The sequence below is a fragment of the Hypanus sabinus genome, chromosome 10, assembly GCF_030144855.1.
Source record: "Hypanus sabinus isolate sHypSab1 chromosome 10, sHypSab1.hap1, whole genome shotgun sequence".
NCBI classification, from domain to species: Eukaryota; Metazoa; Chordata; class Chondrichthyes; order Myliobatiformes; family Dasyatidae; genus Hypanus; species Hypanus sabinus.
This window is the reverse complement of record NC_082715.1, coordinates 106,316,759-106,344,230: the sequence shown is the minus strand read 5'-3', so window position 1 is coordinate 106,344,230 and position 27,472 is coordinate 106,316,759. Positions and strand designations below refer to the sequence as shown.

The window sequence follows — 27,472 nt, the reverse complement described above, 5'->3', positions numbered from 1 at the left end:
GGTCCCAAAGAGGGTGGCAAGCCTGCTTCACCAGCAAGGGGAAAAGCCCGCGCGCGGGACAGTACTGTGAATACGTGCCCCCTACAGCATTCCCACCCGGGGAGGGTGGGAACAGGAAGGCTTTAAAGCGAGGCCGCGGTTTGAATAAATCACTTTTTGCAACTGCAGCTCACCGACTCCGTGTTGCTATTTCAGCGCTGCGTGTAGCACACCGCTACAGTCTCACAAATCTCTTTTGAAGAGGTAATGAAGAGAGCTGATGAGGGGAGGAAAGTAGGCATTGTCTGTCTGGACTTCGGCAAGGCCTTTAAGAAGGTCCTCCATGGAAGGCTAATCTGCAAGGTCAGATCACATGGGATCCAGGAAGAGATAGCGACATGGATACCCAATTGATAGTAGAAAGCAGAGAGTGATAGTGGAAGGTAGTTTTTCAGACTGAAGGCCCATGGCTATTGCTGTACCTTCATTGTCAGTATTTAGCTGTTTGTTATTTTTCATAAATAGTTTGGATGAGAATGAATGGAACGGTTAGTAAGTTTACAGTTGACACTAAAATAGGCGGCATTATAGAGATGAAGAAGGTAATCTAACATTACAGGGGCTGGGTAGGTGGGCTAAAGAATGGCAAATAGTATTCAATTTAGATGTGTAAGGTGCGGCATTTTGGTAAGTCAAATCCAGGTAGGACTTTCACAGTGATCAGGGGACTGTGTGTAATGGAGGAACCTTGGAGTACAAGTACATGAAACTGGTGTCACAACTAAAGAGTATTGAAGGTACTCTTCATCCGTCTAGGCATCGAATATAGAAGTTGGGATGTTACGTTGCAGTTGTACAATATGTTGGTGAGACTGCATTTGGAGTTTGTTTTCAATTCTGGTCACCCCCTCATAGGAAAGATGTCATTAACCTGGAAAGAATGAAGAGAGAGCAAAGGGGCTGAGTTATTGGGAGAGGTTGGGTAATCCAGTATTCTATTACTTGGAGTGTAGGAGAATGAAGAGGTGAATAAAATCATGGACTCTATTGATAGGGTGAATATGTGGACTTTTTCCCAGTTGGGGAATCAAGAACTGGAGGGCATATGTTTAAGATGAGAAGGGAAAAAGCTAGTAGGAAACTGAGAGGCAAAGTTTTCACTCAGAGAGTGATCAGAAATATGGGATGACCCACCAGGGGAAGTGGTTGAGATTGAGACAGGTACATGGATACATAAGGTTTAGAGGGATATGGGCCAAATGCAGGAAAATGGGTGACTTGCTTATTGGGAACATTAGTTGGCATGTAGGAGTTGGGCTGAACCGCCTGTTGTATGATTCTGACTGTGATGGGGAAGAGGGGAGTCTGGGCAGAAGGATAGGGGCTCACTTACTGATCATGGCTTCCAGTCTGACCAAGCAGGAGATGAAGTTGTCGAAGTCAACAGCCTCTCCATCAGCGTAACGTGACACGATGGCCTGGTGGATACGGTTGTTGATCTGGAATCCTGAAGGAAAGAGAGAGATCAATGTTGGTTAGGGGTGTTGGGGGGGGGAGAAGAGATGTGGTTTGGGGAGATATGGGATATTACCTGCAGAGTCGAGGGCGAGCCGCATTTCATAGGAGCTCATTGTGCCTGACTGATCCAGGTCAAAGTTTCTAAAAATACCCTGTGGGAAGAGAGAGATTGAGATGGCATGAGAGAAAGATGGCGGGAGTGATAGTGCAGTTTATGAGGGATGGCGCGGGACGAAGAAGGGAGTGTGAGTGAGATCGAGAGATACAAAGCATGAGAGCGCGCTTGAGATGTGGAGGATGTGGACAAGGAGAAGAAGGGGAAGGGTTTGGTGGAAAAGTGGAAGGGAAGGTTGAGGGTGAGGGAAAGTGGAAGGAGAGGTTGAGGGTGGGGGAAAGTGCAAGGAGAGGTTGAGGGTGGAGTAAAGTGCAAGGAGAGGTTGAGGGTGGGGTAAAGTGGAAGGGGAGGTTGAGGGTGGGGAAAATTGGAAGGGGAGGTTGAGGGTGGGGGAAATTGGAAGGAGAGGTTGAGGGTGGGGGAAATTGGAAGGGGAGGTTGAGGGTGGGGAAAATTGGAAGGGGAGGTTGAGGTGGGGTAAAGTGGAAGGAGAGGTTGAGGGTGGGGGAAATTGGAAGGAGAGGTTGAGGGTGGGGGAAATTGAAAGGAGAGGTTGAGGGTGAGGGAAAGTGCAAGGAAAGGAATAGGGAAGGAGGGATCCTTACCCACTACACAACTTTACTCACCAGCCACTTGCGTACTTTGTTCCACATTCGCTGGAATTCCAGCAGTCCCAGACGTCCACTGCCGTCTTTCTGTGCAGTTTGTGAAGGAGAGTTGAGAGTCTGTGATGGAGTGGGTTGGTGAGGGAGACGAGTTTTGGGGCGTATTTGGCGGAGATAGGGGTATTGGTTAAGGGGGAGAGGGGGGGTATTGGGGTGTATTGGTCAGGGAGTCCTGAGGTCAACAGGATAGGGGGAAGGTGCAAAGGGACACTAGTTTGAGGTCAGTCAGTGACCTTTTACCCCCAGCCCAGCCCAAATGGCCGCCATGGTAATGGTGCTGAAGGATACATCCAGGAGGTTGACCATTCCTCGGCACGAATCCATGCTGAAACCATCGGTCTTCAGGTCTCGGTCTGTAAGTGTGAAGAGAACAGTCAGTGAGGAGGTGGGATCAGGTCATTTGGGGGAGGGCTATTACCATGACCACCCGAAATAATCAACTGAATAATCAAGTGTGCATCTATGACAGTCCCACCCTCCCTCCTCACTTCCCAACCATCCCATAATACCCCACCCACCACCACGGCCCCCACTCACGTTTCGACAAGACCCGGTTGAGGATGGTGCGTAGCTCAAACACACTGATCTCCATGTCCTGTGGGGGTGTTGGGAAACAAGGTTAATCAGGGTCAGGGTTCAAGCTGGGTGGATGGGGGGATATTTATACAAAGGTTGCCTGTTAAATAGAACCAGCACAAGAAGGGACTCTCCTCCCCTGTCCTAATCCACCCAGAAGCCCACCACCACATATCCTACTCCCATTTCCCTTCATCCCTTCATGTTTGATATCTCTCCATCTCTGTATCGAATAAACTCGGTGAAGGGACCTCCCTGCTCCCTAAATGAAGGTATTCCTCCTCCTCTCCATTTGAATGGCCAAATTCTGTAATGGTGCCTTGGTCCTAGATTCTCCAGCTGACAAGACAATGTTCCAGTCCAAACCTAGGACTCATTTGTAGGTTTTGATGTGTTCTCTCATCTCTATACTCCAGAGCACATAGTCCCAGTGCTATTTGACCAGCTGAGTTCCTTCAGCAAGTTGTTTGTTGCTCCAGTCTCTTCAATCTCCCCTCAAGTGGTAAAGCCACTATCTGTTGAATCTACACTGCAGTCCTTCCTTGGGTAAGGAGCCCAGAGCTTCCGTCATACCCCAGATGCTTTCACAAGGACATTGTCTACTTAAAGTAGGCCATATGAACACATCACTCACTTCTCCAGCGAGCTGTGCAAACATGTTCTTGAAATTTTCCTCAACATCATCTTCACTAATTTCTTCCTGGAACACAAGAAGCCAAGAAATCAACTCTACTGAGAATTCAGAGCAAACAATTAGTGAGAAATCAGTTTACTGGCGTACACAGTTATGAATGTCATCCGAGTTTCAGGGTCAGGGATTGGAGGTTGTGGCTGGGAAAAGTTCAAAGGCATTTTGAGAGGTTCAAGTTGATCACGGAGTTTGGACAGGATCTGGATTTGGGTCAGAGGTCAGGTGGGCAGAGCTGGGCTAATTGGGTAGGATGGTTTATTGGGACCTGAAATTAGGCTAGAGGTTGGGCAGGCAGGTTGTGGGATGTGGTCAGAGGTCAGGCAGTCGGGTCGGGGACAGGAACAGAGGTTGGGTAGACTGGTTGGAGATGGGGGTCAGAGGCTGAGCAGGTGGAATAGCAATACGTCCTTGCCTCATCTTCCAGGTCAGCAGTGATCGGGTTGTCCAGCTCCCTGTGACAAACATGGAAATGGTGAGGAGTCAGGAGTAGTTCATTGTTGAATACCCACACCAAATCCCCACCCTCTCACAACCCACCTACAACACCCCCAAATCTCCCAGTAACAACCCCGCACCCACCCAACATTTCCACAATCCTAGAAGTCAGCTGATGCCCCTGGCAGTCTGACAGACGACTCAAATAGTTACCCCTGGGAAATGACGGGACTGATGACCTGACCACTAAGGAGGCTCCCCCACTTCTGTCTTCCCCAGACATTGGAAAGGAAGGAGAGACAGGGGGAATGGGGAGGCTGTGATCAGAGGTGTGGGCCAAGAGGTTTGTGTACATGAACGAGAGGATCTCATGTTGATCTAGCAGATGGAACATCATGTCGGATGGGGAAGTATCCCCCCTACTCACTCATTCTTCCTCCCCCATCCCCTGCCTCCTCCTCAACAATTTCCTCTCTAACTCCCCTCCCCTTCTTCCCCACTCTGCCTCCCTGCTCCCTCTCCTTCTCCCCAACCCAGCCCCACTCACTCGGACTCGGCAAGCTTCTCGGTGAAGACGCGGAGCACGAAGTCTGCCTCCTTGCTGGGCTCGAAGGTGGAAGGGACGATGATGTACTCGCCGGGTGGCAGGCGCTGCCGACTGCTTACCTCCCGTAGGTTGATGAAGGTCTCGGAACGGGCACACGAGCTGTGAGTTAGGAAGAAGTCCTTGCGCAGGTGGACTTGGTGCATGCCCCGGTACTGAGGGGAGAACATACAGTGAGAGCCCACAGAGTACCGTGTCCTGTGTGTGGAGTTTGCCATGTATGTGACCCATGATGTATATGTGCATGGGCACGTATGCACCACGCACATATACATCATGGGTCACGTCCATGGCAAACTCCACACACAGGACACGGTGTATAACCACAAACCGCGCACGCATACACAAACACACAATATGAATCCTATGCACAGCGCGCACACCGTGGTTCACACAGATCCCCACACACTCTCCTCACCTCCCTCTGCAGTTAGTGGGTTTGGGGGGGGTGTTATAGAGAGAAAAAGAGACAGAGGGACCGGGGGGAGAGGAACAGTTACAGAATCCCACCAAAAAATGATGTATGCCCCTAGTCTGGAGAGTAACCGACTTCACTAACCTCCTCGGGGACCTGTAAAGAGAGAGAGACAAAGGGTCAGAGGGGAGACATACAGATCAGTGAGAGGTTGCACACTGCCACCATTGTTCAGTCACAAGGGCTGGAATGGTCAGGATCCAAACCCTGCTCATGGCATGGCTGGTGACGTGCAGAGAGGGTCTGGCCAGGGCTTTGGGTCAGGGGTTAAGGGTTAGAGATCACCACGAATCTGGTGGTCAGAGTCAATGTGAGATGCAACGGTCAGTGTGTAGTATAGGGTTCAGTACGGGGTTACAGTCAGTGTGGGGTCAAGCCTGGGGTCCGTATTGGCATCTCTGGGTCAGGGAGAGGTCGGGTTCAGAGTAGGCCGGAGGCGAATGCACTGTACCAGGCTCAGTGGACAGTTCGGGGTGCAAGGGTCAGTGGTCAAAATTCCTACCTCATACACGGCGTAGCCAATGGTGTGCATGTCCTGTCCTTGGCGGCGGAAACGGCGACGGTCCTTCTGCATTAGGGCGCAGAGGAAGGTGCAGGCGACTTCGTCATCATCAGGATCATCATCCTCCTCCCTCAGGGTGATTTTAAACTGGGGGTTGATCCAGAACGTGGCTGCAGTGAAAGAAAGGGAGAGGGTGAGGGGGAAGGCAAAGATACCACGGCGGGGAAGGAGAGGGGGAGATGGATAAGGGGGAGGGAAAAGTGAGATGGGCTGGGGAGGAGGGAGAGGGATAGGGGGAGATGCAAACATGGAGGAGAGGGGGAGTTGGTGAGCAAAGGATAGGGTGAAATGAATGGGGAAAGGGGAGGGGAGTGGGGCTGAGTGGGGTAAACAAGAGATGGGGCTTCCGATGGATGAGAGCTGGGAAGTAGGGTGAATGGTGGGAGAGGTGAGGGGCATGCAGGCAGTCCGGGGAGGCAAGGGGGCAGTGGGCATGAAGAGACAGGGAAAGTGAAGGGGTTAGAAATATAGACAGTGAGGTGCAGCAGAGGATTAGACAGTCAGAGGGTGATGGGTAGACAATGAAGGGGAACAGAGCATGGAAGGAAAAAGTGGCGGGGTGTGGTGAGGAGGGAGTCTGTGTTTATGCACTGAGGGACAGGACCCAGAAGCACACCACACCCCCCAAACAACTCCGCCAGGGAGCCAGAGTATGGGTCAATTTATACAGCGACCTGGGTGATGGGATGTTCTGCTATTTGCTCAGTGCATTGCAGAGTATCCCCAGTAAGAGTAGAGGTGGGGGGCCGGGACCCACTCACCTGGATGGTTACGACAGCCCCCTGCTGTGCTTCCTCGCCGCCATGAGCCGCTGAACGTGGTTGTCTCCCATTTCTTCTGCTGGTCATCCTGCAGGGCATCTGGGCTCAAGTTACATATCTCCAGGCGGGAGAACTGGCGCAGGAACTCCGAGAATGACATCCTGAGGCAGGCAGCAACACCACGTCACACTCTGACCACTGGCTCCCAAACCCGGGCAGAGGGAACCCTGCACCATCTCATCTCATACCCAGGGTGAAGCTACCCTTACACTATCCCATCACACACCTGCAGGGTCAGACACAGGGTGAAGCCCCCTCTACACTGTCCCGTCACACACTTGCAGGGTCAGACACAGGGTGAAGCCCCCTCTATACCATCCCGTCACACACTTGCAGGGTCAGACCAGGGTGAAGCTCCCTCTACACTGTCCCGTCACACACTCTTGGGGTCAGACCAGGGTGAACCTCTCTCCTCATGGTCCTGTCACATACTTGCAGGGTCAGACACAGGATGAAGCTCCCTCTATACCATCCCGTCACACACTCTCGGGGTCAGACCAGGGGGAACCTCTCTCCTCATGGTCCTGTCACATACTTGCAGGGTCAGACACAGGATGAAGCTCCCCTACACCAGGGGTTCCCAACCTGGGGCCCACGGACACTATGCTTAATGGTATTGGTCCGCGGCATAAGAAAGATTGGGAATCCCTACTCTACACTATTCCATCACACACTCCCAGGATCAGACAGAGTGGAACTCCCTTTATACCATCCCATTACAAACTCCCAGTGTCAAACACTGACTGAAGCTAAGTGTGAGACAGTCCCTTCTGACCACCACCCAGTCTTCCCAACCCCACAGGAGGAAGCCTTGAATGCCCTACCCTCCTCTCATGCATCTCTCCCTCAACCCCACCGCCCCCCCATGCCAGTCTGCACTGCACTCACCAGAACTCCCCATCCTCCATTTGCACCATCCCGTCCCGCTCCTCGGGGTCGATGGAATCCCATTCCGAGGAACTGTGGACAACAGATTTGGGAGAGTCAACAGGAAACAGCAGTCTCAGCCCTTATCTGATCCCCATGATCTACACCACTCTGTCCCGTGTCCTGCTCCACCTTAGCTGATCTATGTGACCTGAACTGCCCAAACCCATCCATGCTTTCTAACCCACCCAATCTGATCTGTATGATCCACACTAGCTACTGATCTGTTCCAGTCTGTAAGATCCTCGCTGCCCACTCTGAACATCATACCAAGGATTCAGTATGTCATCTAAAACTTTGACAAACTTCTACAGATGCACTGTGAAGGGTATTCTGACTGGTTACATCACTGCCTGGTGTGCAAACACCAATGCCCTTGAAAGGAAAAACCTACAAAAAGAAGTGGATACGGCCCAGCCCATCAAGGGCAAATCCCTCTCCACCACTGAGCACATCTACAGGAAAGCAGCATCCATCAGGGGCCCCCACCACCCAGGCCATGCTCTCTTCCTGCTGCTGCCATCAGGAAGAAGGTACAGGAGCTTCAGAACCCACACCACCAGGTTCAGGAACAGTTATTACCCCTCAACCATCAGGCTCCTCATCCCTCAAACTTTCAAGAATCTTTCAACTTACGTTTTCAATATCTATTGCTTATTTATTTATTTTTAAATTCTCTTTGTATTTGCAGCTTCTTGTCTTTTGCACATTGGTTGTTCGTCTGTCTTTGCTGTGTGCAGTTTTTCACTGTGTGCGTTTATTTCTACTTACTGTGAATGTCCCATTTAAATCAATCTCACGATTGTATATGGTGACATACTGTATATGTACTTTGATAATAAACTTACTTTGCACTTTCTTGACCTGATACATTTAATCCATTCCACAAATCAATTCAGCTACACTCTGATCCAATCCAATCCCCTTAGCCCTGATCTCCAGTCCTTCTGTGCTCCACCCCCACTTCCTTTGTGCCCCTGATTCAGCCCAATTCATCACGGACACATCCCCCTCGCACCAATGGCAGTACCTACAGAAGACACTGCCTCCATCATACCATTTTTTCACAGCTACCATCAAGCATGAGGTACAGAAGTCACAAATCTCACACCACCAGGTTAAAGAACAGTTACTTTCCTTCAATCATTTGTTTCCTGACCCTAGTTGCCACAGTTTAGTAATATTTTGCACTAGGATGGACTTGATGTATTTTTTATAACCAGTTTTGTTTGTTCTAATGTTGTTCTTTTCTGTAAAAAAAATTGTTTAATTTGTTTTTCTTGTGAAAGCTGCTAATACTATGAGTCTGTGACGTTGGTTTTTATTGCACCTGCGCATGCATGTACTTGTGCATGACAATAAAACTTGACTTTGGCCCCTATGCACACCAAGACCCCTGACCCCAGACCACCCTCCTCCCACTTCGACCTCACCTGTCACTCCACGCTCCAGTCCACTCCACCTGACCCCAGGGATTCCTGATCCGGATCAGCCTCTCATTTCGTCCCCGATAGCTGACCTGTGGGGTTGATGATCACATAGGATCAGAGTCACAGACTCCTCTTACACAGCTGAGACCAGACCCGGGGTAGGAAAGGCCAAGGACTGAGCCGGCAGTGTCTGGGCACTCACTAGGCAGCGGAAGAGCAGGAGGGACATGAGCGAGAGAGAGACTGTCATTGATTAGAGCAGGGGTTCCCAATCCGGAGTCCACAGAACCCTTGGTTGTATTGTATTGGTCCACGGCATTGAAAAAAGTTGGGAACTGCTAGGTTAGATAGAGGGACAGGTGGATGAGTCACTGGTCAAAGAGAGGGAGAAAGCAATAGGATAGGTCATTGTTCAGAGTGGGGAGGTCCACTGGTCAGTGTGGTAAGGTGGAGAGATTGCCAGGGGAGATTTGTTCACTTTTATTTGATCCGTCCAATGGCTGGTTCCCTACACACAAATCTAACAGCTGGAAGAACTCAGTGGAGTGAGCAGCATCTGTGGGGGAGAAGGATGTTCAATGTTTTGGGCCAAGACGCTGCATCAGGTTGCATCAAACCCAAAATTCCTTCCCCCCCAGTAGATGCTGCTCAAGCCATTGAGCAGACTGTGTGTTAGACCACATTCCAGCAGTTGCAGTCTCCAGTGTCCTTGTCTACTGTAGATTCCAGTGTTGTGTGTGTCAGAAGTATTTTGGGGGAGAGTGGATGGGGACCGAATCTCAAGTGCGACACCTTCCCCTCCTTGTACTCACCTCTTTGACCCCTGTCACTGAGTAGGCATGGCCTTTGACCAACTTCTTAAAAGTCACAGCCTCCATGTCAAAGGCACTGGTAATCTGAGAACAGAAGGAGACAGATTAGAAGCTCAATGTAAATCCTGCACAATGGACTGTAATAGGGTCTGTAACAGGAGATGCATTGGGATCTGTAATGGACACTGTAGTTGGGTTTGTAATGGGATCTCTAATTGAAGGTCTAGCAGGATCTGTAGTGAAAATGAAGCAGGGATTGTAATAAGGAGTATAGAGAAGTCTATAATGGAAACTGGTAGTCTGTAATGAGTTCTGTAATGAAAACTGTAGCTGGTCCTGCAATAGAAACTGTAGCAGGTTCTGTAATGGGATCTGTAGCAGGGACTGTAATGGGTGTAGCAAGGACTATAGGATATGTATTGAGGATTATGTACCGTAATGGCACCATAATGGATGGACGGTGCAAAAGATCTGTTGCAGCTGTTGGAGAAAGTGGCGTTTTATGGTAAATCTCAGCTAGGTAGTGGTGTCTGGAGTGGTAAGACTTTAGTGGTCCAGATCCTGGACCTCAAACTTGGTGACAAGAGACCCCAGACCTGGGGCCTTCACGGTGGGGGGTATGTGTGGCAGACCCTCCAGTCTCCTTACATCAATGGAGCAGCCGAGCAGCGAGCCCCTCTCCAAGGCCTTCCTGATGATGGTGTAGAGGTTGCGCGGGGCTTTGCGCAACTCATACATCTCCGCCACGCCCCCTGTGAAATCCTCAAACCCCTCGGTGGTGCTGCCCCCAGACAGGGCCTCGTATGATCCATTCAACCTGTGGAGAGAGGGTGGAGTTACTGAGGCAACTGTATATTGTAACTGGGAAGCAGGAAGTGGGTGTGTGAGACCTTTACCAAGGAAGAGTGGGCAGTATTACTGGGGCAACCATAACCAGTTGTCAAAGGTCTTGTTAAAGTCCATATAGATGACATCATTACCCTACCTGCATCTATCGTTTTGGAAACTTCTGCAAAACCTCTGAAAGATTCATCAAGCATAACTTTTCACATAGCCATTTTCTGATCCTCTGAACCAGGTTCTGTCTGTCCAGACGCTGGGACATTTTGTTCCTTGGATTCCCTCCAGTAATTTTCTTGCTACTGATATCAGACTGTATTTTCTTGGCTTGCCTTTGCTACCCTACTCAAAGGACAGAACAGTAGCCAGCTTCCGGTCTTCAGGAAATTCGCCAGTACACAACACAGGAAATATTTCGCCATCGAAGGGTGTTCAAAGCAGGCATAGGCTTAAGGTGAGAGGAAGGAGCTTTAAAAGGGAGCAGTGATTAAGTTGTTTTTAAACACAGTGTCTAATATACAGAACAGACTGTCAGAAGAAGTGGGTTGGAATCAGATACAATTGCTATGCTTGAGGTCTTTAGACAGGCACTTGAATATGCGAGGCATAGAAGGCTATAGTCTTAATGTGGATAAATGAGATGGGTACAAGCCTAGAGACATCAAACTCTTCTCAAACATTAAGCCTTTCATTTCTGTGATCGTTATTGTGAACCTCTTCTTTATCCTCTCCAGGACCAACACATTGTTCCTTAGATATGAGGCCCAAAATGGTCATAAAATTCCAACAACACACACAAAATGCTGGTGGAACGCAGCAGGCCAAGCAGCATCTATAAGGAGAAGCACTGTCGACGTTTCGGGCCGAGACCCTTTGTCAGGACTAACTGAAAGGAAAGATAGTAAGAGATTTGAAAGTAGGAGGGGGAGGGGAAAATGCGAAATGATAGAAGACCGGAGCGGGTGGGGTGAGGCTGAGAGCCGGAAAGGTGATTAGCAAAAGGGATACAGAGCTGGAGAAGGGAAAGGATCATGGGATGGGACGCCTAGGGTGAAAGAAAGTGGGAGGGGAGCACCAGAAGGAGATGGAGAACAAGCAGAAAGAGAGAAAAAAAAGGAGGGGGGAAACACTAAATATATCAGGGATGGAGTAAGAAGGGGAGGACGGGCATTAACAGAAGTTAGAGAAGTCAATGTTCATGCCATCAGGTTGGAGGCTACCCAGCCAGTATATAAGGTGTTGCTCCTCCAACCTGAGTGTGGCATCATCTTGACAGTAGAGGAGGCCATGGATAGACAAAATTCCAAACACAGCCTGACTGATACCTTATAAAGTCTCAGCATTACATCATTGTTTTATTTCTAGGTCTCTCAAAATGAATCCTAACATTTGTCTTCTTTATTTCTGATTTAACCTGCAAATCAACCCGAAATGAATCCTGCACTAGGACGCCCAAGTGCCTTTCAACCCCCATTTCTCAATTCTATCTCCAGTTAGAAATAGTCTGTTCTCTCTAACAAAGTGCATAACCCCATATTTCCCCATCCTGTATTCCATCTGCCACTTCTTCCCTCCCTCCCTCACGTTGATCATAACCCCAACCTCTCCCTGACTTCTGCCGGATAAGGTGGGGGGGTGGGGGGTAATGTCAGTGGTTGGTGTTCAGGAATCAGCACTCACTTGGCATAGGCTTTCTCCAGCAGGGCACTCCAGAATTCATTCTGCTCGGCTGAGTGCACGAAGAGCAGCTCTCCATCCCTTGTTGGTAGTCGGTCATCGATCACCACGTCCACCCACTCTCCGAACTGCCAGAACTGAGCACAGGGCCGGGGTCGTCAGTACTGCTCCCCGCTGCTCAGCATCCTCTTCCCTCTCCCTACTCACCCCTCCATCCCCTTGCCCCACTCTGCACCTCCCCTTGACTGTTGTTCATTCCACCCTCCAAGGCAAGGTTTGCTGGTACGAGACAGGAGTTTGCAAAGGTTCATTGGAATGATGTATTTGCTGAAGACGTTGAAAGGTGAGGTAGTGAGAGCTTTATGTCTAGATGTCCATGTTAGAGTGAAGGGCACAGGCCAGAAAAAAAAGGTATGGGTCAGGTACAGGTATCAAGTGAATTCCAGGAGGGGTTTAAAGAATGTAGAAGTGAAGATGAAAATCAGAAAGGCTAAAAGGGGGCATGAGATAACTTTGGCACAGAAGATAGAGGAACATCCAAAGAGATTTTATAAGTATACAGTATTAAGGGAAAAAGAATCACTAAAGAATAGGACACAATGAATATTTCTCCTCTGTTTTTACCATGAATAAAGACATGGATACTTCAGAACTAGGAAAAGTAAATGTGGAGGTCTTGGGGATAATCTGCATTATAACAGAGGCCATGCTGGATGTTACGAAGCTAGACAAATCTCAGAGCCAGAGCAGTTTCTAAGAACACTGTTGGAGGAAAGGCAGGTTCCTTGGCTGAGATACTTACATCATCCTTAGCCAAGGGAGAGGTGCTGACAGACTGGCGGATAGCGACTGTTACGCTGCTTTTCTTCAACAAGGAAAAGTCTAAGAACTATGGACCAGTAACTAACATCTGTGACTAGAAAGGATTGCGAGGGATAAGCTATATGCACATCTGGAAAGATGGGCTGATTTGGGCTAGTCAGCAAGGCTTTTAGATGGGGTGATGGAAAGATGTTATTAAACTAATAAAAATGCAGAGAAGATTTACAAGGTTGCTGCCAGGACTACGGAGAGAGGACGGCCATGCAAAGACTTTATCCTGCAAGTGCAGGAGACTGAGATGTGATTATAGAGAGTTGTATGAAATCATGAGGGGCTTTGATACAGTTAATGCGCACAATCTTTTCAAATTGGGGTGTCAAGAACATAGATTTAAGGTGAGAAGAGAAACACTTAAGAGGAACTTGAGGAGCAACTTTTTTTTAAAAAAACACAGTGTGGATCCATGTGGAAACAGATTGCAGAGAGAATAGCTGAGGCAGAGACAATAACAACTTTAATTGACAGTTGGACAGATACCTGGATTGGAAAAGCCTAAAAACAATCGGCCAAGCACTGGCAAATGGAACTAGCTTGGATGGGCTATCATGAACAGAATGGACAAGTTGGGCTGAAAGGCCTGCTTCTGGGCTGTATGACTCTGTGGCACTTGCCCCTCTCCCTACCTCTCTCCCCTCTCCAACACAATACAACCTCTTACTTGTAGTCTATCTGCCCTCCCCCATCTGTATCAGCCACTCAGCCTCTCCCCTCAAACCCTACCGAGCCCCTAACCTTACCCCACCCCAGCCCCTTCCAACCCTTCCAAAGTCTCTACACCTCTTCCTCCCCACCCAGACCCCAAGCCCCCATACCACCCCACAATTCTCCCTCCCTTCCTTCCATGGGGAATGGGCTCCAGTGACAACCCCCACCTCCTTCACTCTGTACCTGGAAGTGGAAGATTCCAGCGTAGTCCTCCTGGAAGCTCTGCCCATGAGGGACCACACGGTGCAGTAAGTTTTCATTCAGAGTCAGTGAGGCGATGGCAGCGAGCAGCCAGCAGTCCCCTGGAGAGACAGAGAGGCTCTGACAAGTCAATAGGTTTCCTATTGATGGGCTGGAGAGAGTTACCTATCTCAGTAACCCTCTCCAGCCCACCCCTGTAATACTATCCGTCCCCCACAAACCATGTCTCTGTAAAGCCCTCTGACCCCTACAACCCTCATCTGTCACCCTCTCTGATGCCAACACCCATCCTCATCCATCACCCCCTCTGACCCTCACACCCATTCCCTTTGTAACTCTCTCCAGCCTCCATACCCCTCCCCATCTCTGTAATTCCCTCTCTCTATAACCTTTCCCGTCTTTCAAACCCCCTTCCCCTACACCCATCCCTATATCCACTGTCCCCTCCAGCTACCCCACTTCCCATCTCTTTTCCAGTCCCTACATTCCTTCCAGTATCTATAATCCCCCCCCCCCCCCAGTCCCTACTACATCTCTCCCTGTCTCCAAAACACCCTTGGCCCCTACACCCCTCCCTCCCTCGGCAAAGGAACCTAGTCAGGTGATTAGAGTTTCATTGAGAGAACATTTTGGGAACAGTGATCATAACTCCATAAATTTTCAAAGAGTTATTCGTTGGGATAAGAATGGACATGAGAGAAAGGCTAAATTATGGAATGCTGATTAACAGAGTAAGGCAGGAACTGGGGAGTGTAGTTTGGGAGCAGCTGTTACAGAGCAAGGACATTGGACACGTGGAAGACACAAGAGGCTGGAACCTGGAGGAGTCGGCAGGTCAGACAGCATCTGCGGAGGGAAGCGGGCAGTTGATGCTTTGGGTTGAGGCCATTCATCTGGACTGAGTGATAGAGGGGAGATAGCCGGTATAAAGAGGTGAGGGGAAGGAGTGGGGCAAGAGCTGGCAAACAATTGGTGGATCAAGTGAGGAAGGGTGATAGGAAGATGGGGGAAGGGAGAGTAGAAACAGCAATGGAGGCTGGCAAGGGATAAAGGGTTGTAGATGATGGAATCCCATAGGAGAGGAAGTTGAAACATGGAAACAAATAAAGAAGGTAGGGAGGGCAGATGGGAACTGTGGGGGGAGGAGACTGAAACATGATGATGGGGACCAGAGGTGTTTTGGAAGAAGGGTGTGTGTGAGTGACAGCAAGAATGAATGAATGAATCTAGGTAGATCAGTGGGAGAAAGGGGGAGCAAGTTACCTGAAATTGAATAATTCAATGTTCACACCATTGGGTTGTAGAGTTCCCAGAAGGAATACGAGGTGCTGTCCCTCTAGTTTGTGCTTAGTCTCTCCCTGGTAGGGGGAGAGACTGGGAAGAGGCATGTCAATATGGGAATGGAAGGAGGAATTAAAATGGTTGGCACCTGGGAGATCCAGACAGTTAAGGTAGACAGAGCTCAAGTGCTCGGTGAAGTGCTGCTTAGCTTGCCCCATCTTACTGACATCAAGGAGACCACGTTGCAAGCAAAGACAAGACTGAAATAAGAAATTAGGGACGGGTGTTATACCACCTGCAGTTACAGGAAAAATGCTACGGGGGGGGGGGGGGGGTGGAATCAATTGACCAAGGAGTTACGGAGAGAGCGATCCCAGTGGAAAGTGGAAATGGGTGGGGAGAAGGTGAAGTTGGTGGTAGGATCTCATTGTAGTTGGCAGAAATGACTTAGAATGGTGTGCTGGATGCAGAGGTTGGTAGGCTAGTAGGCGAGGACTGGGACTTCATCTCTGTTCGGTATGGGAGAGGTGGGCTGAAGCCAGAAGCTTGGGAAATGGAGATGCAGCAGTGGGCCCTGCTCAGTCACAATCTGGACAGGGAAGCCCCATGACCTGAAAAAGGAAGATATCTCAGATGTCTGGGAGTGAAGACAACATCTGGAGAGCTGATGTAACTGAGGTGGAGAAACTGAGAGTTCAAGTTTGATTGTCATTCAACCATACATGACCACCAATAAGTACAACCAAATGAAACAGCGTTACTCCAGGACCAATGTGCCAAACACAATACCTATAGTCATACACAGCACAAAGCACACATAGCACATCAGTAAAATAGTCACACAAAGGAAGTATAGTCCAAAACCCTGAGTCCACGAAGGCTGCAGCAGTCTACAGTCGAACACAATATGGTTTGTCTTCTGCCGAGTGAATACTTGGTGAGTGGGGAGGAGAGTGCCGCACCGACTCCAGCTTAGCCACTGTGCTACACTCCCCCCGGCACCCCGGTGGAGCTCACCAGCTCCAACGCCTTTCTCTTGGGTGACTGCAAACAGTCAACATCGCGGCTAAAGGCCTTTCCCGAGGCCATGCAGCTCCCCCACCATCCGCCAATGAATCAGCGAATCAGACTTCAGCATTCCACATTAACAATGTACAACATGGTCTTGCGATCACAAGAAAAGCGATTGAGGCGAACACTGCACACCGCTTTCGTGCACCAACTCTTGGACAAAAGTAGGCAGCAGCACTGAGTTCAGCTGCTTCAGTTCCTCTGTCAACGAGCAATTCGCTGATGGGGTAGACCTGCAGTACTTTACATTCTTAATATCCAGCAGGAGTATTAAAAAAAAACTTTTAAAAAAAACAATGGAAGCTGTTGCGACCAAGCGTGCCACCATCTTACCAGAGAAAATAATGGCATCCTTACAGAGACAGAGAGGGAGGAAGTGTCATCTGGGGAACTGGATTGGATTGGTGATCACAATTCTATCTCCTTTAGCATAGTATTGGACAGGGATAGGAACAGACAAGTTAGGGAAATGTTTAAATTGGAGTAAGGGGAAATATGAGGCTATCAGGCAGGAATGTGGAAACCGGAAACAGATGTGAAACGTATGGAAGAAATGTGGCAAATGTTCAGGGGATATTTGCGTGGGGTTCTGTGTAGGTACGTTCCAATGAGACAGGGAAAGGATGGTAGGGTACAGGAACCATGGTATACAAATCGTAAATCTAGTCAAGAAGAAGAGCTTATGAAAGGTTCAAAAAACTAGGTAATGATAGCGATCTAGAAGATTATAAGGCTAGCAGGAAGCAGCTTAAGAATGAAATTAGGAGAGCCAGAAGGGGCCATGAGAAGGTCTTGGCAGACAGAATTAAGGAAAACCCCAAGGCATTCTACAAGTACGTATAGAGCAAGAGGACAAGACGTGAGAGAATAGGACAATAAAGTGTGCCAGTGAAAAAGTGTGTATGGAACTGGAGGAGATGGCAGAGGTACTTAATGAATACTTTGCTTCAGTATTCACTGCAGAGAAGGATCTTGGCGATTGTAGGGTTGATTTGCAGTGGACTGAAAAGCTTGAGCACATATATATTAAGGAAGAGATTGTGCTGGAGCTTTTGGAAAGCATCAAGTTGGTTAAGTCACTGGGAGCGGATGAGATGTACCCCAGGCAACTGTGGGAGGTGAGGGAGGAGATTGCAGAGCCTCCGGCAATGATCTTTGCATCATTAATGAGGACAGGAGAGGTTCCAGATGATTGAAGGGTTGCACATGTTATTCCCTTGTTCAAGAAAGGGAATAGAGATAGCCCAGGGAATTATAGACCAGTGAGTCTTACCTCAGTGGTTGGTAAGTTGATGGAGAAGATTCTGACAGGCAGGACTTATGAACATTTGGAGAGGCACGATTAGGAATAGTCAGCATGGCTTTGTGAAAGGCAGGTCGTGCCTTACAAGACTGATTGAATTTTTTGAGGATGTGACTAAACAAATTGGTGAAGGTAGAGCCGTAGATGTAGTGTACATGGATTTTAGTAAGGTATTTGATAAGGTACCCCATGCAAAGCTTATTGAGAAAGTAAGGAGGCACGGGATCCAAGGGGACATTGCTTTGTGGATCTAGAACTGGCTTGCCCACAGAAGGCAAAGAGTGGTTGTGGATGGTCCATATTCTGCATGGAGGCCAGTGACCAGTGATGTGCCTCAGGGATCTGTTCTGGGACTCCTAGTCTTTGTGATATTTATAAATGACCTGGATGAGGAAGTGGAGGGATGGGTTAGTATATCTGCTGATGACACAAAGGTTGGGGGTGTTGTGGACAGTGTGGAGGGCTGTCAGAGGTTACAGTGGGACATCGATAGAATGCAAAACTGGGCTGAGAAGTGGCAGATGGAGTCAACCCAGATAAGTGTGATGTGGTTCATTTTGGTAGGTCAAATATGACGGCAGAATATGGTATTAATGGTAAGACTCTTGGCAGTGTGGAGGATCAGAGGGATCTTGGGGTCAGAATCCATAGGACACTCAAAGCTGCTGTGCAGGTTGACTCTGCGGTTAAGGCGTACGGTGCACTGGCCTTCATCAATCATGGGATTGAGTCTAAGAGCAGAGAGGTAGTGTTACAGCTATATAGGATCCTGGTCAGACCCACTTGGAGTACTGTGCCAAATTCTGGTCACCTCACTATAGAAAGGATGTGGAAACCATAGTAAGGGTACAGAGGAGATTTACAGGGATGTTGCCTGGCTTTGGGAGCATGCCTTATGAGAATAGGTTGAGTGAACTCTGCCTTTTCTCCTTGTAATGACGGAGGATGAGGGGTGACCTGATAGAGGTGTACAAGATAATGAGAGGCATTGATCGTGTGGAAAGTCAGAGGCTTTTTCCTCAGGGCTGAAATGGCTAGCATGAGAGGGCATAGTTTTAAGATGCTTAGAAGTAGGTACAGAGGAGATGCAAGGGGTAAGTTTTTTTTAAAAAAACGCAGAGTGTGGTGGGTGTGTGGAATGGGCTGACGGTGACGCTGGTGGAGGTGGAAACGGCAAGGTCTTTTAAGAGACTCCTGGATGGACACATGGAGCTTAGAAAAATAGAGGGCTATATGTACGCCTAGGTAGTTCTAAGGTAAGGACATGTTCGGCACAGCTTGGGCCTGTATTTTTTTTACATTTCTAGGTTTTTTAATGACATATGTACCCCAATACAGTAAAAGACTGTTGCAAGCTATCCATGCAGACAGAGGTACTGAAAGCCAAAAATACAGGAGAGAGTTGCAGTTCTGAAGGAAGTGAAATACAATAAACCACAAAGAACTGTGGCCCATGATGTTCTGCCAGGTTCATTAAACTAATTACAAGCCTAACTAAACAAATTCTTTGCCCACATAATGTCCACATCTTTCCATTCTCTGCACAGTTGTGTGCCTATCTAAGAGCCTCCTAAATGCCTCCATCGTATCTGCCTCCACTACCACCCTTAGCATTCTGTGTAAAAGAAAAACTTGCCCCCACATATGCTTTGAACCTATGCCTCTCTCACCTTCAGTGTGCAGTCTCTAGTATTAGTCATTTCTGTACTGGCAAAGCAATACCAACTGCCAACTCTCTCTGTGCCTGTCATAATTTTATGAACTTCCATCGGGTCTCTCCTCATTCTCAGCTGCTCTAAGAAAACTCAAATCTTTCTGACCTCTCATGATCTCTAAGCCTGGAAGCATCCTGCATTCTCTCCAAAGGCTCAATATCCTTCCTATAGTGAGATGACCAGAACTGAATGTGATAGTCCAGATGTGGCTTAACTAGAGTTGCTGAAACATAACTTCCTGACTCTTGAATTCAGTTCCTCGTCTAATAAAGGCAAATCTGGCTTATGTCATCTTTACCACCCCATCAATCTGAATAACCATTTTCAGAGACCTATGGACTTGCATCTTAATATCCACCTGTTAGGGTACTTGCTTTTTAACAGTGTATTTTCCTTTACATTTCAGCTCCCAAAGTGCAACATCTCACACTTGGCCAGATTAAACTTCATCCACCATTTCTCTGTCCATCTCTGTGTCCTCCCTCCTCTCCCTGTGTCCTTTGGTAGTCTTCAACACCATCAAACTTTGCATCATCTGCAGATTTATGGATCCACCACCCGCATTTTCGTCCAGGTCATTTATATAAAAGCAGAAGTACCAGTAGAAATCCCTGCAGAACACCACGAGGCACAAACCTCCAACCACGATAAGTCCCAGTTACCATCCTCTATCTTCTGTGGCCAAGCCAAATCTCAGTCCAAAAGGCCAAATCACCATGGACCCCATGCACCTTAAATCTTCTGGATGGCACTGGTGAGACAACAAAACTACAAACAATTTTAATATATTTTTTCAGGACTTTGAAGGATGAACCTGTGTTCGGCTCACTACTCAGTGAGGCTTTACGCCCTTCAGTGCTGAATTGATTCTTCAGCTGTAGCCATCGGCACTGGCTTCAGCACTGAAACTGGATCCAAAGCTGTGGCCTGCAGCCTTCAGGCTCCCGGACCAGCTGCACCACTGAACCTGGCTCCATGCCTATGGACTTACTTTTGGGAATTCTGCAGTTTATATTCTGTGGATTGTTTGTTTGAACGATTTGTTCCTCCTTTTTTGCACACTGGATGTTTGACTGTCTTGGTGGTGTAGGTTTTTTTGTGAATTCTATTGTGTTTTTTTGTTTTGTGGCTGCCTATATATCAAGGTTGTATATGGTATAGTACCTTGATGATGTGTTTTGAGGCTACTGTGAGGATCTTGTCAAGTGCTTTACTTTACCCCTAACTTTTCTAAAATATCAAAATATCAAGCAGCCAGTCCTGTCTCTCTCTTAACCAAGACTCTGTAATAGGCACAACATCATATTTCCATGTACTGATCCACACTCTGAACTCATCACCCTTACCTCTAATACTCCTGCCATTAAATAAACGCTCTTTAACTACAGGATCACAATGAGGGAGACAAGGAGATGATGAATTCATAGAAACAGAAACACAGAAAACCCAAAGCACAATACAGGCCCTTCGGCCCACAAAGCTGCACCGAAAATGTCCTTACCTTAGAAATTACCTCGGGTTCATCTCTAGGTTTGTTCAGATAGCTGGAGGAGTCAGGGGGTTTGTAGTAAATGTGAACGTCCCTGTTTGTGTATGGACTTGGGAGTTTGAGGTGTACTGTATAAGAATACTGGATCAGAATGTAAGCTTGCAGATGGCCCAGAATTTAGCGAGTTGTGCATAATGAGCTAAGTTGTCATAGATACAACAGCATACAGATCATTTAGTGGCTGAAGAAATTTAATAAGAGCAAATGTGAGGTGTTGCACGTTGGAAGGTCAAATCTATAGGCAAAGTATACAGTTGGTCCTCCTTATCCGCGAGGGATTGGTTCTGGGACCCCCGCGGAAACCAAAATTCGCGGATGCTCAAGTCCCTTATTCAACCTGTCTGAATGCGGTGGATCTTAGGACCCGGCGGAACCCCAGATCTTATTTAACCTGTCTCAGTGCGGTAGACATTAGGACCCAGCAGTGATCTGAATCCGCAGTGTTTCTGTTCATGAAAATAATCACGATCGCGATGGAAAATAAAGTGGAAATAATAAACCGACGGGAAAGAGGTGAAATGCCATCAGTCATTGGAAAAGCGTTGGGCTACAGTCGGTCAACATTAGGAACAATTTTAATGGATAAAGTGAGAAAGGTTCTGCCCCAATGAAAGCTACAATTATTACTAAGCAACGCAGTGGTTTAATTATTGGGTTTTGAGGTTTTGATCCTCACATCAACCCGCCACAGTGCAGAGCGCACTCGATAGCAGTCTGTCACTGGATCGAACTCGGGAAGAAGTTCCCGAGCCCGGCGCTGAAACATACGTTCTTAAGTGTTTTATATGCATAGAAAGGTGAAATATATACTAAGACAAACGTTTGACTAACTGGTGCTAAATAATACCGGATGGACCTGTTCTGACTTACTGAGTAAGAGAACTTCCGATTTCTTTTTGATCCCGATCCATGGTAACCCACGCATATCCTCCCGTATACTTTAAATCATCTCTAGATTACTTATAATACCTAATATAATGTAACTGCTATGTAAAATGGTTGTTATACTGCATTGTTTAGGGAATAACGACAAGAAAAAAAAGTCTGTACATGCTTGAACAACAAGCGCTGGAAGAGCACATCCGGGTTTCCGCGGTTGGTTGAATTCGCGCATGCAGAATTTGCGGATAAGCAGGGCCGATTGTAGTTAATGAAAGGAGACTTAACAGCATTGATGTACAGAGTAACCTTGAGGTTCAAGTCCATAGTGTCAAGAGCCACCGCGCACTTCGAAAGAGTGGTAAAGGCAGCACATGACGCGCTTGCCTTTATTGTTTGGGGTCAGGAGGTCACTTTGAAGTAGAATAAGACTGGTTAGGCTACTCTTGGAGTATTGTAGGTAGTTCTGGTCAGCACATCACAGGAAGGATGTGAAGGCTCTGGGGAGGGTGCTGAAATTATTCACCAGGATGCTGCCATTAATTGTAGAGAATGGATAAACACGAACTTGAACTATTTTCTCTGGAGCGTTAGAGGCTGGGGGGAGATCTGATAGAATTATATAAAATTAGGAAGGAGAGTCACAGTTTTGTTCCCAGGATGGAAATGTCAAATACTGGAGGATATAGCTTTAAGGTGAGATGGGGAAAATATAAAAGAGAATTATAAGGGAAGTTCTTTTTTAAAGCACAGAGAACAGAAGGTGCCTAAAATGTGCTGCCAGGGAAAGTGTTGGGAGTAGATATGATAGCACCGTTTAAAAGGTATTTTAGACAGGCAGGGAATGGAGAGAGATTTATCCTGTACAGGCAGATGGGATTAGTTTAATTTGCATTATGGTCAGCTCAGACATTGTGTGCTCTTCTTCCCTCTCCCATCAGACAGAAGATACAAAGCCAGAAAGCACGTCCCACCGCACTGAAGGACAGCTTCTAACCCACAGTTATAAGACTACTGAACAGTTCCCTAGTACAATATAATGGACACTTAACTTCACAATCTACCTCATTATGTCAGTGTACTGTTTATCAGCACTTTCTGTGTAACTCTAACACTTTATTCTGCAGTTCCAGTAAGATGGCAGTGTGCACAGACACAGCGACTTCAACGGGGCCAACTAAAGGTGTTATTGTCCAGTGTTAAAAGCCTTTTTTAACGATCGCTGAACATACAGAAATTCAAGAACTGCAGGTCTACTCCATCAGTGAGTTACTTGTTAGCAGAGGAGCTGAACTTGGTGTGGACTGTGTTGATGCCTGCTACAGAAAGGTGTCAAGAGTCAGTGCACAAAGGTGGTGTGCAGTCTATTAGCCAGTGACTGTCTTGGACGTTCACCTTCTGATTGTGAGACCTCGGTAATGTAGAACACTGCAGGTTTGGTTTACTGGGTTAATTGGTGAGATGAGGACGGGCGGACCTGCATGGCCTTGGTTGCAGTGCGGACTAGGCCATACGCCGCTGTGTGGCCTGTTGGAGCTGCCCCAGAAAGATGATGCCAGAAGCAGTGTGGAATGGTGCCTATGCTTGATTGAGGGCTGACACCACCCCACCCGCACCTCCAGTATTCACTCGGGGGGAGACAAACTGGATTGTGGACTGCTGCAGGTTTGATCTTGCTAATGGCGTCTATGGACTCAGGGACTTGGGCTCCATCATATATTTTTTGTGTGACAGTATGTTTACTGTATCTTATACTGTATGTGCTATATGTGCCTTGTGCTGTGTTACTGTGATTTGTACCTTTCCACCAGAGGAAGGCTGTTTCATTTGGCTGCATTCATGGGTATTCATTCATGGCTGAATGATAATTAAACTTGAACTTGAACTGTTATTGACTGATCTCACAGCACTGTTATAATAAATTGATCAGTGTTAAAAGGGAACTTCCACTGCACCTTAGTGAGTGTGACAATAATAAACTAATTAAAATTAACAATTACCTTTATTTGTCACATGTATATTGAAAAATACAGTGAAATGCATCATTTTGCATCTTGACCAATACGCAGATGATGTGCTGGTGCAGCCCACAAGCATGGCCACATGCCCGGCGCCAACATAGCATGCCCACAACTTACTAACTCTAACTGTACGTCTCTAGAACGTATGTGGAAACTGAGGCACCTGTAAGAAACCTACACAGACACCGGGAGAACACACAAACTCCTTAGACAGTGGTGGGAATTGAACCCTGATCAGTGAATGTGGCACTGTAAAACGATTGCGGTAACCTCTACCCTACCGTGCTGGACACCTCTTAATGAAATTAATCAATTTGCTAACTTAGGTAGGGTGCAGTGCAGGGTATACAACATTTGTAACCCCTTCCACAGCAAACACTATTTCCTGTCTGTGTCTTTACATTCTCCCTTGCCTCTGAAACCCGATTCAGCATCCCAACCTATGCTGTAGTTGAGGAGAATCTCCAGTGTTTTTACCGGGGTTTCTGTGATTCCTGCCCCCTCCCATACCCCAGGACTGGGATCTGTCTGCGGCCAGAGCTACTGGTCATCCAGTACTATGTTTGATTAACAAGTATCTCGCCTCCTCTGCTTGAAGCCTTTGTGGTTGGACACAGCACAGCAGCTCTGAGAATACCAGCAGTGAGTCATAGGCACACCCAGACTGCAGAAGGGGAAATTAGTCAGGGAGGTCCAGGAAGGGGAGGGGGGAGAGGGGGGAAATTATTTGTAGCTTTAGATTCCTCTACCCTGGTGTGGGGGAAACAATTCACTTTACCTACGCCCCTCTTTGATTTTACAAACCCCTACATGGTCACAGCTCATCCCCTTACACTCCAGGGAAAGCAGTCTTTCCCTACCAAGCGTCTCCTTGTAACTCAAATAATTTAGTAACATTTTTGTGAATCTCTTCTGAATTGTTTCCATCTTAACAACACCCTTCCTATCACTGAGTGGCCTGGATTATACACACTCGCAGAGGAGCCGATTGTTGACTTCAGGAAGGGGGAGGAGTTTAAACTCTCACTGCTCAACACTGGGTGTTTGGCAGTGGAGAGAGTCAGCAGCTTTAAATTGACATTGATATATCAGATGATCAGCCCCAGGCCCAGCACATAGATGCAATTACAATTCACGACAGTGTCTTTGCTCCCTTTGTTTAAGCAGCTTCAGCTCGACACCGAACAAACCCCTGCAGATGTACTGCTGAAAGTGTCCTGACTCATTGCTCCATGGTCTGGTTTGGCGATTTGAATGCAAATAGCTGCTGAGAGATGTGGACTCAGCCTAATACATTTTGGGCACACCCCTCACCACCATCAGTAATGTCCACAGAAGGCACCATCTATTATCAAAGATCCCGCCACCTGGGCCACGCTATCTTCTTGCAGCTACCACTGGGCAGGACGTATGAAACCTGAAGTCCCCCACCACCAAGTTCAAGCACAGCTACTTCCCTTCAACCAAATCATTCCCTCTGGATAACAACACGATGACCATCCTGGACAAACATGCGCTTTCTATTTCTTTGTTATAATTGATTTCGTTGTATAATTATGTATGATCGACACAGAATTTGTTTTCTTGTGAATACAGCTTACCTGATTCTCTGTACCTATGATGCTACTGCAAGCAGGTTTATTTTTACTACAAGTGTGCAGACACATACTTGTGCATTTGACAATAAACTGTGTTTCTCCATATTATCCCTTTCAGGGAAATGTATACCTGTACCACAAGGGCTCTCTGTTCTATAACACTTCCCAGGGCCAGACTGTTTACTGTGCCAATCCTGCCCTAATTTAACATAAATACAAGAGAGTCTGCAGATGCTGGAAATCCAGAGCAAAACACACAAAATGCTGCAGAACTCAGCATCTATGAAAATAATTAAACAGTTGATGTTTTGAGCTGAGACCCTTCATCATGACGAGTTTAACATCCTGTCCCATACTCCTGGGGTCCTGGGGAGCTCCCTTTTAAACGATCCCATCACACACTCCCACAGTAAGACAGAGAATGAAATTCTCTCTACATCAGTGGTCCCCAACCACCAGGCCGTGGACTGCTGTACGTCATCGATTCAACACTCCCAGGGTCAAACACTGAGTGAAGCTCCCTCTGCACTGTCCCATCACACACTCCCAGGGTCAGACACAGGATGAATCTCCCTCTGCACTGTCCCATCACACACTCCCAGGGTCAGACACATGATGAAGCTCCCTCTGCGCTGTCCCATCACACACTCCCAGGGTCAGACACAGGGTGAAGCTTCCTCTGCACTGTCCTATCACACACTCCCAGGGTCAGACACAGGGTGAAGCTCCCTCTAAACTGTCCTATCACACACTCCCAGGGTCAGACACAGGGTGAAGCTTCCTCTGCACTGTCCCATCACACATTCCCAGCGTCAGACACAGGGTGAAGCTCCCTCTAAACTGTCCTATCACACACTCTCAGGGTCAGACACAGGGTGAAGCTCCCTCTGCACTGTCCTATCACACACTCCCAGCGTCAGACACAGGGTGAAGCTCCCTCTGCACTGTCCCATCACACACTCCCAGCGTCAGACACAGGGTGAAGCTCCCTCTGCACTGTCCCATCACACACTCCCAGCGTCAGACACAGGGTGAAGCTCCCTCTGCACTGTCCCATCACACACTCCCAGCGTCAGACACAGGGTGAAGCTCCCTCTGCACTGTCCTATCACACACTCCCAGCGTCAGACACAGGGTGAAGCTCCCTCTGCACTGTCCCATCACACACTCGCAGGTAGGGAAGAGGTTATTTCAGAAGCACCTGTAGACACAGTGTAAGTGGAGCTGAAGACAAACAGTGGTTCTAAGCAAGTTTTGAAAAAGGGGCAAGCCATGGTTGTAATGTGTTGGCCGGTGACCAGCAGCAGAAAGTGCAAGTTTCTTCTACGTAGAGAATGCTGGCTGCTTGATAAGTGCTGCCTTGGATGGTGGTAAAAGCAGATGCTTTCAAGGTGCTTAAGAGGCTCTCTGACACACAAATATGCAGGGAGTGGAACATAGATCATATACAAATGAAAGTCGTCAGGTCAAGTTTATTTATACAGCACATTTAAAAATAACCCACGTTGACCAAGTTGCTGTACAGATCAGAGCAGATAGCTAAAATCACAAATACAAGAAACACGGACATAACCAACAAGGCAAACAGCTTCTAGAAGAGTTTAGACAAACTTTGATCGTCTTCTCTGCAGTGTGAGAAGCTGAGGGGAGACCTGACGAAGTTTTAGAGTCAGTAGACAGGGCATTTCTACTCCCTTTGCTCAGGGTAGAAATGTCAAATAGTAGAAGACATACATTTAATGTCAGAAGGGATAAGTTCAAAGGAGATGTACAGCTGGTGCCTGGAACATGCTGCCACGGGCAAAATGGTTGGAAGCAGATGTGCTGAAACCGTCAGACACATGAATGCTCAGGGAATGAAGGAACATAGATCATGTACAGGCAGACGAGATTCAGTTTAATTTGGCATTACATCAGCCTAGTGACCTGTCCCTGAGTCACACAGTTCAGCGTTCCATGTTGTATGACTCACCCAGGGCTCCCTGACACACATCAGTCCGTGACGCTCCTCCCACAATGAACTCTGGGTTTGCCACCAGCTCCTGTGGAGAGAGAGAGGCAGAAGTGGTCAGTCTGAAGGAGGGTCATGTGGTAGGTGGTCAACAGTCACTGGGGGTCATGGGGAGGACTATCGTGGCTG

At 47.7% G+C, this 27,472-nt stretch overlaps 1 protein-coding gene across 6 annotated transcripts in view; it reads right to left on the bottom strand.

Annotated features, from left to right (window-relative positions):
- LOC132400935 (calpain-1 catalytic subunit-like) overlaps window positions 1-27,472 on the bottom strand; it is a 56,323-nt gene that overhangs the window by 6,911 nt on the left and 21,940 nt on the right. For 5 of the 6 annotated variants that reach the window (XM_059982515.1, XM_059982517.1, XM_059982518.1 and 2 more), the window contains 18 exons: window positions 27,305-27,374; window positions 13,898-14,016; window positions 12,131-12,264; window positions 10,259-10,427; window positions 9,611-9,694; window positions 8,802-8,887; window positions 7,330-7,401; window positions 6,382-6,542; window positions 5,561-5,730; window positions 5,143-5,154; window positions 4,527-4,738; window positions 3,957-3,996; window positions 3,488-3,553; window positions 2,815-2,872; window positions 2,566-2,630; window positions 2,239-2,307; window positions 1,571-1,649; window positions 1,373-1,486 (listed from right to left, as the gene is read on the bottom strand). In XM_059982515.1, the coding sequence (XP_059838498.1) occupies window positions 1,373-1,486; window positions 1,571-1,649; window positions 2,239-2,307; window positions 2,566-2,630; window positions 2,815-2,872; window positions 3,488-3,553; window positions 3,957-3,996; window positions 4,527-4,738; window positions 5,143-5,154; window positions 5,561-5,730; window positions 6,382-6,542; window positions 7,330-7,401; window positions 8,802-8,887; window positions 9,611-9,694; window positions 10,259-10,427; window positions 12,131-12,264; window positions 13,898-14,016; window positions 27,305-27,374 (1,780 nt within the window). The remainder of the gene's footprint in view (window positions 1-1,372; window positions 1,487-1,570; window positions 1,650-2,238; window positions 2,308-2,565; window positions 2,631-2,814; window positions 2,873-3,487; window positions 3,554-3,956; window positions 3,997-4,526; window positions 4,739-5,142; window positions 5,155-5,560; window positions 5,731-6,381; window positions 6,543-7,329; window positions 7,402-8,801; window positions 8,888-9,610; window positions 9,695-10,258; window positions 10,428-12,130; window positions 12,265-13,897; window positions 14,017-27,304; window positions 27,375-27,472) is intronic. The other variant, XM_059982514.1, reaches the window with a different exon arrangement.